Source organism: Canis lupus, chromosome 25 (assembly GCF_011100685.1).
Source record: "Canis lupus familiaris isolate Mischka breed German Shepherd chromosome 25, alternate assembly UU_Cfam_GSD_1.0, whole genome shotgun sequence".
Taxonomy (NCBI): Eukaryota; Metazoa; Chordata; class Mammalia; order Carnivora; family Canidae; genus Canis; species Canis lupus.
The window spans coordinates 42,617,815-42,634,809 of record NC_049246.1 but is presented as its reverse complement, the minus strand read 5'-3'; the positions used below and the strand labels follow the sequence as shown (position 1 = coordinate 42,634,809).

At 42.5% G+C, this 16,995-nt stretch overlaps 1 protein-coding gene across 8 annotated transcripts in view; it reads left to right on the top strand.

Moving 5' to 3' along the window:
- Positions 1 to 16,995, top strand: part of SP110 (SP110 nuclear body protein) — a 41,734-nt gene that overhangs the window by 8,200 nt on the left and 16,539 nt on the right. For 6 of the 8 annotated variants that reach the window (XR_005378781.1, XM_038574131.1, XM_038574130.1 and 3 more), the window contains 7 exons: positions 1,723 to 1,800; positions 3,802 to 3,870; positions 4,135 to 4,185; positions 5,974 to 6,123; positions 8,010 to 8,090; positions 9,618 to 9,671; positions 14,517 to 14,660. Coding sequence is in view for 7 of the 8 variants with exons in the window: in XM_038574131.1 (XP_038430059.1) it covers positions 1,723 to 1,800; positions 3,802 to 3,870; positions 4,135 to 4,185; positions 5,974 to 6,123; positions 8,010 to 8,090; positions 9,618 to 9,671; positions 14,517 to 14,660 (627 nt within the window). In the remaining variant the exon portion in view is untranslated. The remainder of the gene's footprint in view (positions 1 to 1,722; positions 1,801 to 3,801; positions 3,871 to 4,134; positions 4,186 to 5,973; positions 6,124 to 8,009; positions 8,091 to 9,617; positions 9,672 to 14,516; positions 14,661 to 16,995) is intronic. The other 2 variants (XM_038574133.1, XM_038574132.1) reach the window with 1 other exon arrangement.

Here is a 16,995-nt window from a genome sequence, read left to right as displayed (position 1 = left end):
ACGTCGGGCTCCCTGCATGGAGCCTGCTTCTCCCTCTGCCTGTGTCTCTGCCTCTCTCTGTGTGTCTCTCATGAATAAATAAATAAAATCTTTAAAAAAAATTTTTAATAATAAAATAGAAAAAAATTAGTAAGCAGCTAGTTGAAGTTGAAAGGAAATAACCCTTGACTCTCCCCATCTATCCCAACCTTACCAGGCTTTGGTGTTCAGTGGGCCCCATTGTTTTTCGTGGCTGGAACAGATTGTTCTGTTCCTCCTCCCTCTGGTCCCTGTTTGCTAATCCTGGGATCTGAAATTCCTCTTCTTCCTCTGCTCAATGTCTGGTAATAATCTGAGCTCCCAAACAAAAGATAAAGAAATGCTCAAAGAGATGCCCACCAGGCCCTGTGTCAGGTAATTTCGATGTGGACAACTACAGTCTGCCTTACTTTCCATGTCTACCGAGAGGAGAGGCCATTCAGGTCTCCCTGAGACAGGGTTCTCCTTGCTGCTCTGGACCACCCTCTTCACCCAGCTCCCAGCTGTCCACTCAGCCCCCCGGGAGCTTGGACAGGCAGGAGATCCTAGGAAGGACAAGGGAGATGAGTCTGGGAAAGGTAGACTCAGAGCAAGAGCACAGAAGATGAGGGTCAGAAGCCCCACTAGTACCCAGTGGGCCTGGGCTGCAAACATCACTAGGAGATCTGCTAAGCAAGAGCTTTCACCGCCATGAGGGCATGTGACAGGAAAGGACACAGGACTGAGGCGGAGCAGGACTGCATAACTCACCCGTGCAACCTGAGGTCACTGCAAGAAGGTAAAGTTCAAAACTGCTCCATCCAAATGCAGAGCAAACAAAAACACACTGTGTGGCCCTGACACTGAACTGGCAACCCAGACGTGGATGGTTCTTTTTCCCAGCCCTCACCCTGACTCTGGGCAAATTTCACCTTCAACCCTAGTCATTTCTGTATCGTTTCGATTTGTGAGAGTTGATATGATTCAAATAATTTGAAATGCAACAATTATTTCAAATGTCTAATGACCGCTTGCCATCTGCCTCAATGACCTACTCTTAAGCAGACCAAAATTTGAGATAGGTCACATGGCACCGTATAAGCAGGAAGAAGGTGCCAGTCTTACTTGAGATTTATTATGGCCTCCAACCCTTCTGTTCTTGGGGCACCAAAAACTAGAACTTTGTATTTATCTGCTATTAACACGTGGTAGCAAGTAGAGGTTAGCTCCTGCTTTCTCAGTTCTTGTACACAGAAATACATACGGCTCTTAGCTTCCTTCACTATTTTTCAAAGTGAAGTAATGACAAAGGGAGCGGTTCAAAAATATCCATTCACAGACCTCTAAGCAGTAGCGTGTATTTTTCATATGACGAAGACGTTCCCTTTCGTTGAAGCCACCAGAATTCAAGGTCAGCACTCACACTGCTCAGAGCCTCATTCCTTGCATGAGGGTTGCTAAGAGCCCTTGTTCCTCCCTTCAAGTGAGCAAGAGGAACCTTTTGAAACAGGACAAACTGAGCCCTCCTCTGCAGGGCAGTTGCTCCCTGATTCACTGGGATAGCCACACAGGTAACTGATGACAAACTGATCAAATCAAGGCAGGGCCAGGAGCTCCAGGGGTTGGCAGCTCCCTAGCCTTAGCACCCCCCTGCTCTCCCCTCAGCTCCCTCGGGACTTTTCCTTCAGCCTGTTCCAAGCTCTGAACCAAATTCTCTTTTGTTAGTGATAAGAGATGACTCTCCTGAACCAAATGACCCCAAAGAGCTCCAGGAGGCATCCAGCACACCTCCCAACAAGAAAGGTAAGGAAGGATTGCCTTTCTCCCATAGACGTCGGGAGCAGGAATTTGGAGCTGTTTTCTGCTTTTCTGATCATATTTTGCCGGGAGCACCCACCATGGGATTGTAGTCATGAGGCTCTTGACAGCTTGTTTCTTCAGTTCCCACTCACTGCATCTCTCTTGATGGTCTCCATGAAGAGACCATCTCCATGAAGATTCTAGGGAAACAAGAAGGCGTTGAGGGCCATTGAAATATGTACTTGTTGCAATTGTCTGCTCTGAAATCACCAAGGTCTCCTTCACCCACAACTTCTTGGAGGGTTAGTCGTACCACTTTAACTGAAAGCTGGTTCCCTGAGAGGACACTGCTTCGTCTTAAGACGGGGCTGCAGACTCTGCTATCACTCATGGCGAAAGGCAGGGTGGATATCTACCACTTGCTACCCAGCCAGCCTCTTGTTCCTTCATCCTCTACTTTGAGGCTTAACCATTCAAATGAAAGATTCCCTCCCTCTTCATCACTATCATCCCAGACTTGCCCCCAATTCCTCAGCAGACCTCAAGGCTGATATAGAATTTTTCTGCCAGCGCAAGTCTTGCCACCATCCTGGACACCTTCGACATACCCAGGGATGCTTCCCTGGATCTTTCCCAGTGACTTTTTCCTGCACTGATTCTTGACCTTCTGCACTCAAAGGCAACGCATCAACCTTCTATTTGCTGAAGTCTGGCTTAACTTCCCAATAATTAACTAATTAATTATTTAAAAGTTAATTCAAGGGGTACCTGGGAGGCTCAGTCAGTTAAGCCTCTGACTCTTGATTTTGGCTCAGGTCATGATCTCGGGCAGTGGGATCAAGGCCCTCGTTGGGCTGCACACTGGGTCCAGAGCCTGTTTGTCCCTCTCTCTCTGCTCCTCTCTTAGCTTTCACATGCATTCTCTCTCTCTCTCTCTCTCTCTCAAATAAATAAATAAATAAATAAATAAATAAATAAATAAATGTTAAAAGTTAATTTGAAAGTATCCCTGCCTGATTTCTTCCTTACAATTTGTTCTCTCTGGAGCTGTCCTTCAACCTCACTTGGATAACCAGTCCATTGGCTTTCCTCTTGTCTGGTCCATTATATGCCTCTCTTCATGCCCCACCATAACAGGTTAGAGTCCACAAACCATCGCTTCAGTAACCTCTTGCTGACACACTAATCTGCCTTCCTCTTTCTGTCTTTTCCTAGAACCCTCTGGCAGGTCTTGGAGGGATCTGTTATCTGCTTTCTGCACACTGCGTCTGAAGGCAGGCCCTGCTGGGGAGAGCCACACAGCAGGGCAGAGTACATAGGCTGTGTCTTCATGAGTTCCAAGTAAATGATCCTCCCACACTGCATGACAATTCCACAATGATCCTTTCCAACCCTGAGCTTTTTCTTCAAAATGCTGACCTCCCCCCTCCACAGCACTTCCCTTTTCTTGACAGATTACTTTTCCTCTTACTTCCTAGAAAGGCATCAGATAGGAATCCCCTCAGTTCCTGCTACCAACCTGCAAACTCCAACTGTATCTGTCCCCTCCTGTCCGGTGCCCTCTTTCTCTCTATGGCAATCCTTCCACCTCACCTAATGGTGTCCATGATCCCTTCTCTCTCCTGAGAATTCAGCATTTCCGTGTCACAGGATCTGCATTCAGCCACTGCCCGAGCCTGCCATAGCTCATAAAAGGAGCCTCCTCTTGATCTTCAGCTCATTTTATCTGCTTCCATAGCTCTCTCTTCCATTTCACAACCAAACTGCTAGCAATGAGTTAACTAAACTCGTTGTCCCCATCTCGTCATGTGCCTCTCTCCTCTACCACATTAGAATTTCTTCTCCCTCATTACTCCATGAAGTAGCATCACATAAAGTCACCAGTGACCGCCTTGCCACTGTGGTCTGAAGACCAAAATTGAAAGCTGAAATTTGTTAAAATATAAAGTTGGCAGATCTATGTTTGTAGCCATGGAAAGATGATCTGTACTCTTTCTTTCTTAGGAAAGAAAAGAAAAAGAAGTATCTGGTCAACTTCAAAAAAGAGACGCCAGACAAAAAGCCTCCCAAAAGGTAAGACAAGAGAACAAAAGGAGGTCAGAGACTGCAGACCGCTCATGCTTGTAAGTCAAGGTGTGGGAAGTTGGATTTTATTGTAATGAAATGAGGAGACATCGAAAAGGTCTAATCAATGAAATGGCATGATCTCACTTTACATTTGACAAGAACAGTTGTGGGGCTGGGTAAAGAATAAATTGGAAACAGAATAGAATGGAAGCAGGGCAACCATTGTGAGGGTTCAACTTGCCACTCAAGTTGACAGAACTCTGCTTTCAGATCTGGCAGTGGAAACAGAAAGAGGAGAGCCAGCTCAAGACCAACTTGGAGGTAGCATTGACAGGCCTCGATAAATTGGAAGCTGGGGAGGAGAGAGAAGTTAAGTCTTGCTCTTCAGTGTCTGGCTTGAATGGCTGGGTGAATGGTGGCATACGTTGCTTAGAGAAGATGCAAATAATTGGGGGGAATCTTTAAGTTTTCCATTTTTGACTGCCCATTTCAAGATTTGCGCTAGCTGTTTATGCCCTTGTGCCATGCCAGGTGGAGCTTTGTCAAAAACTGTGAAGTGTCTGACATGGTGCCCCACTTGCATAGGCACATTCTTTACATATAGGACCACTGCATATGGGTCAGGGGAGAGAATTCCTTATTGATACTCATCACCAGCTCAACAGCCAGAGTAACACCACAGCATCGACCCACCACATGCAGACCCATGGGCATGAGGAGAGAGCTGATGAAATCGCTCCAGGAGGCAAATGATATCCCATAGACAAGGGACAGGGAATGATGGATTTTTCTGTTCACAGATGGAACAGGGGCAGCCATCCTCTTTCCCTCCTGAAAGGAGAAAAAAAAAATTGCTGCTTTGAGATAAGATTGAAACAATTCTGGGTCCTAACCCTAATTTTTTGAAATTTAAATGCCTCTTTCTAAGAGGCAGAGAAAGTCCAGGTGTCTCCAGCTTTTACTAAAGATGTTTCCAAGTTCTGGGCTTCGTCCCCTTTGATGTATAAATACCCCGTGGAGGGAGGGCTCCAGTCCTGGTACTTTGGGACTTAACCTAGGAAGCAAGCCCTCCTGTAGGCATTTAGCAATCTCAGGAGATGAGAAGTTTTATTATTCTTTTGGATCAGATGGCAATTTACTAGCTACAGATCTCATTCTCATGGTATGTGAAAAGCGGAATGTTTCTAGGGAAATGAAAGCAAGCATTCCCTATTTTTATTCTGTATACATTTCCACGTCTCAAGAGGCTAGGGCTTTTTACAGAAGCACAGAGAAATCAAGGGAGTTTAGTTTCCTCACAGTCTGCCAATCTGGCACTCAATTAAAAAAAAATCAGATCCAAAAATATAAGGCCTTGGCAAACTGAAGGCATCCAGGTCTGTGGGAAAGAGAACCCTAACCCTGACAACCCCCCAGCTCAGGCAACGCAAGTCCTCTCTGTTCCAGCCTCTCACTCCATCTCGGGGCCCCTCAATCCTTCTATATCCGATATCTTGCACTCTCCCTACTAGAGGCACCCAGGGACACTTGGGTCCCTCCTTATCCACCCATAGGCCCTCAGAAAGCTGGAAAGGTACTTGGAAACCTTCTTCCAGTGCCAAAACAGACCACTTGGCTTTTTTTTTTTTTTAAGATTTTGTTTATTTATTCATGAGATACAGAGAGAGAGGCAGAGACAGAAGCAGGCAGAGGGAGAAGCAGGCTCATGCAGGGAGCCCAACATGGGACTCGATTCTGGGTCTCCAGGATCACGCCCTGGGTTGAAGATGGTGCTAAACCGCTGAGCCACCCGGGTTGCCCCCCTTGGCCATTCTTACTCGATGTGGCCACCTCCAGGACCAATACCACAGGGCCCAGGAAAGAAATCCCACTGCTCTGGAGGTCTGGTTAATTGCAACAGGTTGAACAGGCGTGAGAGCAGGTGGTGAGTCCAAGAGAGAAAGAAAGGTGCACACGAGAAAAAGTATACAATTGCAGACACATAGCAAGAGAAAAACAAGGCACAGGGGCACAGAGATCTCAAGTGAGGGCTGGAGGCATGGGAGGGAGAGGAGGAGCTTTACTGGGTGCCCCCCATGGAAACCATTCACAAATCACTATTTGGCCCAGGGAAAGCCTCACCTGGGCCCAGAATCCAAGAGAAGCTCCAAGTGGTGGATCAGACAACTCAAAGGAAGGGCGATTCAACCAAGAAGTCAAACTTGACTACAAGGGTCCAAAAGGCAAGCATTGAATGTGCCCAAACCTCTGGACCAGAAGGTAAGAGAGTCCGCCCTTTATGCTCAGTGTGGGAGGGTCTCGCACGCAGCAGGCACAGCACTAGGTGGATGTGTAAAGGTAATAGTAGAAGGAGGGAGAAGTGCAGAGAAAGATGGTGAGGTGTGTGTGACAAGAGAGAGCAAAGATCTGCTGCACTTGAGATTTTGTGCAGAAACAGCTCCAGCCACAGGGTACGGGTGACCTCAGTCAGCGGTGGCCTAAGGCAGCAGCTCTTAAAGTTCTTGGTCTGCAGACTTCTTTACACTCTTAAAAATTATGGAGGACCCTAAAGACTTTTTGATTATGTTGTTTATATTTACCAATATGTACTGCATCAGAAATTAAAACCAATCATTGAAAAATATTTGTGTTAATTCATTTATAAGTAACAGTGATACACCAACTACCTGTTAACATAAATAACATCTTTTATGAAAAATAAATATATTTTCCAAACACAAAGATTGGTGAGAGGACTGACACTATTTTACATTTTTACAAATGTCTTAATGTCTAGCGGAGTCAAAGACAGCTGGATTCGTAGAGGTGCTTCTCTGTTTGACCGGTTGGGATACATTGCTTTGCTTCGTGAGGATCTGTAGTGTGAAAGGGTGGAGTGTTTTTGCCGTTTTTTGAGATATCTGTGTATGCTTATCTTTGATATTATACCCAAAGTCAAGAAGGGTTGGTTTCTTAAACGTTAGTTGTGAGGTGGCATCTGAAACCACATCAATGAACTTTTATAATCAGTTGCAATGCAATGCATTATGCTGTCTTGCATTTTAAAAGGATTTTCTATTTATGCAGGATTTTATAATATCTTGGACATTTGGAAAATAGTGGTTCACTGACTTATACAGTGAGCTTGTAGCTCAATCACACAAGTATTTTTCTTGAGACATTCGTGCTTCAAGATGTAGCTAAGTGCTTCATACGGACTTCCCAGTTTTTCACATAGATCATTAAAAAGAGATGTACTCAAGGGTAGAAATGTAATAAAGTTAATCATTGTAATTGGTTCATCAAGAACATTCTTTTTTTTTTTTTTTGGTAGAGATTTATTTATTTATTCATGAGAGACAAAGAGAGAGAGGCAGAGACACAGGCAGAGGGAGAAGCAGGCTCCCTGCAGAGAGCCCGATGTGGGACTTGAGCCGGGACCCCGGGATCACCACCTAAGCCAAAAGCAGCCACTCAACCGCTGAGCCACCCAGGCATCCCCATCAAGAACATTCTTAAGTGAAACTGACCTTTTCTTTTCTTTTTTTATCTTTTCTTTTTTTTATTTATTTATTTTTTTCCTTTTCTTTTTTTTTTTAATGGTCTGTTGTAGGGAAGACTGCATAAGGTTTAGGGACACTTGCTTTAATTTATACTATGGCACCAGCAGCTTTACCTGCCAAAGCTCTTGCTCCATGTGAGCACATGTCAACATATGAAAGGCAAAGAACGTCTTAGTAAGGAACCGATTTTGACCTCAGAGATCTCCTGAAAGGGTTTCTGGGATGCCCTAGGGATTCACGACCCCACTTTGAGCCTCTGGTCCCAGGACGCAGATGACTGCCCTTCGCTGGATATCTCCATTGGCAGAGGACACTCTGCTGCCCAGCCTTGCTCTATTCCTCCCCAGAGTGGCAGACAGACCCAGTAGTAGAGTCATTCTCAGGAAGGGTTATGGAGACTCAAGCAAGACCTGGAACCTCCAGCCTTCACCAAAAATGTCTGTCCTGGGACCTCAGGACACTCCTAGGAACTTTCCAGGGCCATTTTCTGAGACCTGAAAGAAATGTCTTTCTTTCTTTCTTTCTTTCTTTCTTTCTTTCTTTCTTTCTTTCTTTCTTTCTTTCTTTCTTTCTTTCTTTCTTTCTTTCTTTCTTCTTTTTCAGAAATCAGTGATGACTATTCAGAAACAAATGAAGAAAAGAGACCCCAGGAGCCGCCCGGCACACCACTAAGCATCCTGCATGGTAAAGATGAGGGATTGCAAGTCTCAAAGTGCAGTCTTCAGGAGCCCAAATTCAGAGCTTTTTGATTCTAAACCAACCCTTTTTCCATTATCACTGCCCTAAGGAGCCCTCTTGGATATTTTTTCCTAACCATGAACACAATCTATGATATTTTAATACCACAAATATATTATATACCCATTTATGTTTGGATAGATAGATAATTATCTTGAGGAGGAATAAATATCTGCCTATCTATATACTTCATACATAAAAAGAGTAAGATTCCCCACCCTAATCTCCAAACTAATTTTTTCTACCTTGAGACAATACCACTACTGCTGAATGTATTCTATTTTTTTTAAATAATAAATTTATTTTTTATTGGTGTTAATTTGCCAACATACAGAATAACACCCAGTGCTCATCCCGTCAAGTGCTCCCCTCAGTGCCCATCACCCAGTCACCCCCACCCCCCGCCCTCCTCCCCTTCCACCACCCCTAGTTCGTTTCCCAGGGTTAGGAGTCTTCATGTTCTGTCTCCCTTTCTGATATTTCCTACCCATGTCTTCTCCCTTCCCTTATATTCCCTTTCACTATTATTTATATTCCCCAAATGAATGAGACCATATAATGTCTGTCCTTCTTCGACTGACTTACTTCACTCAGCATAATACCCTCCAGTTCCATCCACGTTGAAGCAAATGGTGGGTATTTGTCGTTTCTAATGGCTGAGGAATATTCCATTGTATACATAAACCACATCTTCTTTATCCTGCTGAATATATTCTAAATACTTCATGGTACTCTATTGAAAGTGTTCAAGCCATGGAACAAAATTTTTCCAAAGACCCAAATTTCCATGTTCCTCACTTACCCTTTCTGAGAGAATTGGGAAGAGAACAGCTCATCAGAAACACAAATATAATACTACAACCGAGCAGTTGCCACTGATGTCATTGTGGGCATGTGCTGACAAGTGGTGAGGTGAATCCACCCTCACAATTACTACGCCACAGTGCACATTTGCTATCACTATCCTCAGGGGGAAAGAAAATATGAACATTCTTCTGTTTGTTGGCGATGTTCACAAATTCACAGAATGCAACTCTCAAATGGCAAGTATTTATTGTCAGAAAGAATGGGTTGAATTTGACCCTCTTAAGGTACAAATAATCAATTTAACAGTTTCTCCCACATTGCACTAACTTATATAGTAATATTGCAAATTTTCTCATGGATATTTTCATTTTATTTTTACAACAATCCTTAGAGAATGTTGAATAATGAATTCCAATTTTATAGATGAGACTGAGGCATGTAAAGGATGAGTGGGTTTTTCCAAGATTGTGGATAAACGATGATGGCATAGGATGAGATGAGTGCCATGGCCCCCTAGAACTCTCTTCAAGCCCCATCATTCCCCATTATAAAGGAAAGGATTGAAATAATACTGACAAAGCTTTGTCAACCCAATATTATCTGAAATGAGGTAGTCACAAAATTTAAAGCCCGTTTAAAATTACTTTCTTTCTCATTACTTTCTAGATCCAACAAAGAATGGAAATAAATCACCTTTGGGAAAATCTCCTGGGGAAAAGCGTAAGTGTAAAGAACCTATTTGGTTTCTGTTAGGGTGGATTTGATGTTACTTTTTTTGGGTTGTTAATGCTCTTCCAGGCTACAAAAGACATCCTACACCATAAAAAGATTTGTGCTTTTTAAAACAGGGATTTATTTTTTTCAACACAGAAAATTTTCCACACTATAAAAGCAATAAGCAGCAGCCAGTAGGATTAGCTTGTTGTATGTGACAACAACCACCCTTCTCTTCAAAAACCAATGGCTGAAATAAGAGAGTTTATTTCTCTCTCCCACGTGGAGGTGGGCAGTCAGGGCTGCTGACACATGCACCTAGAGTCTCAAACTGTCATTAGTCATTGCACCACCATCCTCAGAGTGTGGCCCCTTCTCACTGAGGTCCAGCCAGCGAGTCTACAGTCCCACCAAAGGAAAGAGGCAAGGTCTGGTGGCGGGGTGGGGGAGTGGGGAGGGTGCATCTCTCCTCCATTGAAGGGCACTATCTGCAGGTTGCAGTTAGATATTCTGTTAATATCTCATTGCTTAGGAGTGACCTGACTACACCTAACTGCACAGGAGGCTGGGAAATGTAATTTTTATACTCAAAGGACAAGTATCCAGCTCAAAATCAATACTTTTATTAATAAAGAGGAGTGAGACCAGAGAAAGCCAAACAATCAGCAGTCCAGGCCTTGCACACTGTAGTGGTGAGCACTGGTGGTGCTCTGCACTATTTCCAGTTCTCTTCCCTGCCCTGGACACTACATTTCCCAGCTCCTGGGAGAAATGCAGTGTCCAGGGCAGAGAATCAAGCCTTGCATTGGGCTCCCTGCTCTGCAGGGAACCTGTTGCTCTCTGCTGTTCCCCCAGCTTGTGCTCTGCTCTCTCTCTCTCTCTCTCTCTCTGTCAAATAAAGAAACAAAATCTTTTAAAAATAACAGCACAGAGGTGCCACTGTGCAGCTCTCCATACCCTCTTCATCTGATAGTGGAAGAAGAAGGTGCCAGAGGACCAAGGCAGTGTGGGTCTCAGCACCACCATAAAGGCTGCTGGGAGCTTCCAAGTCCTGCAGGGGACTCTGTGTGATTAAGACATAACATTGTCAACATTTAGCCACCAAAATGTGGTTTTGTTTGTACAACAGCACAGCCTATCTTGTCTTATGTGATACAATGTTCCCAGTAAAATCCACAGAATCTATACAGGAAGCTGTTAATCAGGAAGTGAAACTCTTATTTCATCTGCTTCTCCCACTTTATTTCTATACCTTAGAAATATGCATAGCTTTATCTTATTCTATATACATAGAAGCATCTACTATATGGTCTATAAAGAGTTTTTTCATTGGGTATTTAATACATATATCTGCATATCAATGTTATGTTTTTCTTTCTTTTAGTTATATAGCACATTATTGTATAATTAGCAATTTAGTTTAAATAATCGCCTATATGATGGGCAGTTAGGTTATCTCCAATTTTTATATGAAAATAGAAATCAGGGCAGCCCAGGTGGCTCAGCGGTTTAGTGCTGTCTGCAGCCCGGGGTGTGATCCTGGAGACCCGGGATCGAGTCCCACATCAGGCTCCCTGCATGGAGCCTGCTTCTCCCTCTGCCTGTGTCTGTGCCCTCCTCTCTCTCTCTCTCTCTCTCTCTCTCTCTGTGTGTCTCTCATGGATAAATAAATAAAATATTAAAAAAGAAAAGAAAATAGAAATCATGTATGTGTGTGTTTGTACCTTTGCACGTATATCCAGTAATTTCCTCAGAATTAATTTCAAAGTGTGAGATTACTTGGGTAGAGTCTGCATATCTTTGATTTCATCTTTGTCAGCAAATTGTTCTTCAAAAAATGGGATTGTTTACATTCCCTTTGACAATAGATGAGTGCTCATTTTCTATGTCCTCATCAACACTAAGTAGGATAAAACCTTTTAAAGAACAGGGATCCTTAAAGCCAAACAACGTGGTTTTTTTTTGTTTTGTTTTGTTTTTTTTTTTTTGATTATTGGTCTGAAGACAATTTTTAAGTACATGTGTCACTTGTATTTCCTCTTTGAGTATTTTCAATTATGTTCTCTCCCATTTTCCTAGTGCCTATTTCTCTTTTGCTTTATCTAGTAAGGATATTAACTCTTTATATTTTACATATATTGCAATTTTCCCCATTTTTTGTCTTAATATTATAAGGATGTTTTTGAAGTGTGGACATCTTTTATTTTTTAACCAGCCAAATCTGTTCATCTTTTACCTTTATGATTTTTGCCCTTGAGTTTTTAGCTAAGTAAATCTCTTTTGTTTTTGAAGATTTTATTTATATATTTGAGAGAGAGCATGAGAGAGAGCACAAACAGAGGGGAGGGGCAGAGGGAGAGATTCCCCACTGTTGATAATTTGGTATATATATGACTTCTTTGTTCAATAGTTTTTTATTTCCAAGTAAAATGGAATAATTTTTTTACATAAATTTATTTATAAGGGGTGTCTGGGTGGTTCAGCAATTGAGTGTCTGTCTTCAGCTCAGGGCATGGTCCCAGAGTGCCGGGATTGAGTCCCACATCAGGCTCCCCTCAAGGAGTCTGCTTCTCCCTCTGCCTATGTCTCTGCCTCTCTCACTCTGCATCTCTCATGAACAAATAAATAAAATCTTTAAAAAATTATTTATAAAGTATTGACATCTCAAGCTTGTAAATCAATATTTATAGCTATGAGATTATTTTTTTTCTGTTTTAGAAAAGAAGATAGAAAAATATAACCTGCCATCTTCAAAAAGAAGGCAGGGGCAAAAGCTCCCAAGAAGTAAGCATAAAGAGTGAAGTTATTATTCCCTTGTTCATCAAGGTCCTTACCTGGATGACCAGCATGGCCTCCTCTCCAGGCACATGGTCATCTGAGTATCCCTGGAACACAGCCAGTCCCATCTCTGCCCCCTAGGTCACCCTGTTAAAGGACCCTTCCTCAGAAAAGAAGGAGAACCCAGACACCATGATGGTTCCAGCAGAATTCTTTTCTCTTATCATTGGGAGGAATAGGGTGGAACTGAACAGGAGATGTCACATAGTTTTGAGATTAGGACTGTGTCTAGTCTGGCTCAGAGCCAGGATGAGTAGAGAAAGCTAGTCTTAATGGCCAGGTAGGATTCAAACTCCCAATATCAAACTGGAATTAGATTTGGAGTCCCAAGCATTCAAAAACCATCTGAATTGGGCAGCCCGTGTGGTTCAGCGGTTTAGCGCTGCCTTCAGCCCAGGGTCTGATCCTGGAGACCCAGGATCGAGTCCCATGTCCGGCTCCCTGCCTGTGTCTCTCTGCCTGTGTCTCTGCCTCTCTCTCTCTCTCTCTCTCTGTCTCTCATGAATAAATAAATAAAATCTTTAAAAAAAAACCTGAATTGACTTATGGCTACTTATCATGTGTCTACTCCATGCATGAAAATTGCATTATTTGCAGTATAGGAAACAAAAATTTGTGAAACTGCACATTTTGGTTCCTACGCTTTAGCTTTCTGACATCCTCATCATCCTGTTCTCCTCCCCTGAACTCTTTCCCTCCTACCTTTCTCCTTCCCTCTCCCTTCATTCTCTTACTCAAAACTATGTACCCAAACTAGGGCCCAAGATGTGCTAGTCGGTAAGGATTCCCTTGGATTCTGGGCCATTCCATGAGCACCCTGGGAGGGCATTTCCCCTCAGCTCCCAACATGTATCATGACATGAGCATCACTGCTTTGGACATGTGCTCCAAATTTTCCTGCTTATTTATAGTGCCTCTCAGTCTCAGAGTTTGACCCAGGAGGGGACTCAGATCTACTTGCTTGCCCTCGTTTTTGTCTTTTCTCTTTCTCGCAATTTCCCACCTCCTCTCTTCCCTTGGCTAGAGAAAACTTAGTCTTTGTCATATGCTGAGTTTTTTTTTTTTTTTTTTTTATATGCTGAGTTTTCTTTACCAATGACTTCTAGGAAAACTTCACATTTAGACCTCCAAACTTGTATTGGTAGTACATAAAGGTAATTTTTGGAACTTAGAAAACCTTTGGGCTCTCAACAAGTTCTGTGTTTCAAGATTTTGTGCATGGTCTCCCAAAAGGTCTCAACTAAGCAGTGATGACTCAGTTTTAGCCAGTGTCTGTCCGTTCCCAGAAACTTATTGATTTAATAATTAGGGAACCCTGGGCCACTGTGATTTATGAGGATAAAATTACATCATTTTAATATTTTCAAAAATATGCTCTCCTTATGTATACAGTCAATAAAGGTGAATGGAGGGAGCCTGGATAGCTCAGTCTGTTAAGCAACTGCCTTTGGCTCAGGTCATGACTCCAGGGTCCTGGGATCAAGTTTTGCATCAGGGTCTTTGCTCAGTGGGGAACTTGCTTCTCACCTCTGCTTTCTGTGCTTCTCACCTCTGCCTGCTGTTCTCCTGGTTGTGCTGTCTCTCTCTTTCTGACAAACAAATAAATAATTAATTAAAAACAAAAACAAAGGTGAATAGAGTGTGAGATATGTGTCAGGCACATGTCCTAGGTCCTACAGACTCAGCAGTGAGCAAAACACAAATATCCCTGCCCTCATGGAGCTTACATTCTAATTGATGCATGTATAATTAATAAACAAAAAGAGGAGTTGAAGGGGGAAAAGAGAAACAGGATGGAGTATTGTGATTTGGGGGAGGAAAAAAAAGATAAACACAAAAAAGAAGAGGAAGGACTATAAGAAAACAGCAGATAAAAGTGAGGTATAAGGGTACAGGGATTTCCTAAAAGGTTGAAGACTGGGGTATGAGATGGGAAGTCACTAAAAGAGGGAGGAAGAGGTTCACTGGGAACCACAATTTAAAACTATTAACAGATTACTATCCCATGGGCAGCATCACCTGAGCACAGAATCCAAGAGAATCCCCAAGTGATGGATCAGGCAACTGAAAGGAAGGATGATTCAACGAGGAGCTCAAAGGTCATGACAAGGGCCCAAAAAGCAAAGATTCAATGTGTTCAAACCTTGGAACCAAAGGGTAAGCTGGGGACTGAATCTGTCATCTGAATGCTCAGTATGGGAGAGTCTCTCATGGAGCAGGCACAGGGTTGGGTGGTACGCAAAGGAAACAGTAGAAGGGAGCAGTGCAGACAAGTCAGCAAGGAGCTGCTGGAAGTGGTTGTGGGAAGAAGCCAGTGCAGTCCCCACAATGTGCAGGTCACCTCAGCTGTGACACATGGACTCACATGACTACTTCCCAGTGTCTATTGTTTACATTTCTATTTGTAGAGTCACCACTGCTCCACTGTGTCTGAGAGCTCCTGTCTGATTCAAGTTCACCCCATATGAGGAGTGACACCAATCCTCAAAGTGGACACACTCTTAGGAGTATTTCTTAATGATTTATTTCTAGAAGAGAAGTGACTTAGTCAATAAGTCTACATATCTAAAATTAACACATATTGATGATCAAATTTTTGTTAGTTTAGATGCCCATTAACATTACATGGATGCTCCTTTCCCTAAGCCTCCACCAAAACTAGACTTTTCTGTGTTGAAGATTAAAAGCAAAGAATGGTGGCACCTGAGTGGCTCAGTGGTTGAGCATCTGCCTTTGGCTCAGGTCATGATCCCAGGGTCCTGGAATCTAGTCCCGTATCAGGCTCCCTGTAGGAAGCCTGCCTCTCCATCTGCCTATGTCTCTGCCTTTCTCTCTGTGTCTCTCATGAATGAATAAATAAAACCTTAAAAAAAAAAAAGGCAAAGAATGATATTCTACTCGTGTTTTCCTTTGAATTTCTTTGCACTTTGCTTGTGATAGGTTGTATCACTACTGATATCTCAGAAGGTTATATACCCTTGCCCTGTGGACTCTGGTGTGGCCATGTCACTTGACTGGACAAGGAAATGTGGACAGAGGTGTGAGGGTCACTTCAAAGCCAAACCTTTCGGAGCCTGTGTATCATCTTTTTCTCTGTCATGGACCAGCAATGGTTCTAGACAGAGCTTTCTCTGTCCCCAGAATCCATGTATGACAATGACATGGAACTGCATCTAACTTGTGATGAACAAGCAGCGTGAAGGAGATGTACAACTGGGTTGTTCTAAACCAGCACTTGACAAACTTTCTAAAAGGGGCCAGATAATAGTTTAAGCTTTGCTGCCCATACAGTCTCTACTGCAACTACTCAACACTGCCATTGTAGCATGAAAGCAGCTGGAGACAAACATATAAGCAAATGCTCCTGGCTGTGTTCCAGTAAAACTTTATGTATAAAAGCAGGTATTGACCTGATTTAGTTCTCGAGTTGTCATTTGCCAATACCTATAATCAACCACAGAGATTTAGGAGGTTTACAATTTGCCATAACATCATCTAGCCTATTTCTCCTAAGATACTTGTTTTTTTTATTTATTTATTCATGAGAGACACAGAGAGAGAGAGAGAAAGGCAGAGACACAGGCAGAGGGAGAAGCAGGCTCCATGCAGGGAGTCCAACATGGGACTTGATCCGAGGTCTCCAGGATCACACCCTGGGCCAAAGGCGGCACTAAACCGCTGAGCCACCCGGGCTACCCTAAGATACCTGTTTTTTAAATAAATCTGTTATTAGAATTTTTTTCTTTTTGAAATCACCTGTTCATATTTGCCCATTTTTTATAGGACAATTCATTTTTGTTTAATCAATTACAGAAATCAACACTTTGTTAATGTATTGACATTTTTCTTATTTTATTTGTATTTATTTATTTTATTTAAATTTTTAACGTGAGAAATTTTTGGTAGTGGAGACTTTTTAAAATATTTTATTTAGACAAATCAGTTTTATCTTTTCCAAGATGGTTTATGCCAGAGTTTCTCAACCTTGACACTTACTGGCATTTGGAGCTGAATAATTCTTTGTTATGAGTGCTGTCATGTGCATCGTGAGAAGATTAGCAACATCCCAGCCATTAACTGCTAGTAGCATCTTCCTCCCAGTTGTGAGAAACAAAAAGATTTCCCAATATTGTCAAATATCCCCCAGGGGACCAAACCACCCAGCACTGAGAACCATGGCTTTGTGTCCTATGTATTTCTTCCTTAAAAAGCCCTTTCTATGTTATAAAGTTATACCCTTTATTCTACTGTTTATATTAAATACATGTATATACATTATTATATTAATATATGAATATATTAATTTATGAATATACAGCTTCTGTAGTATTTTTAGCCTTCCTATTTATCAACGTGAGCTGGCTCTTTTTCCATGGTCAATGCTATAATGTTCCTTTCACAAGATTCATATCTCCTTTGTCTCTCCAAAGTGGTAGAAATTCAAAAATTACTTTAAAATAATTGACATAAAGGACAGCCCGGGTGGCTCAGC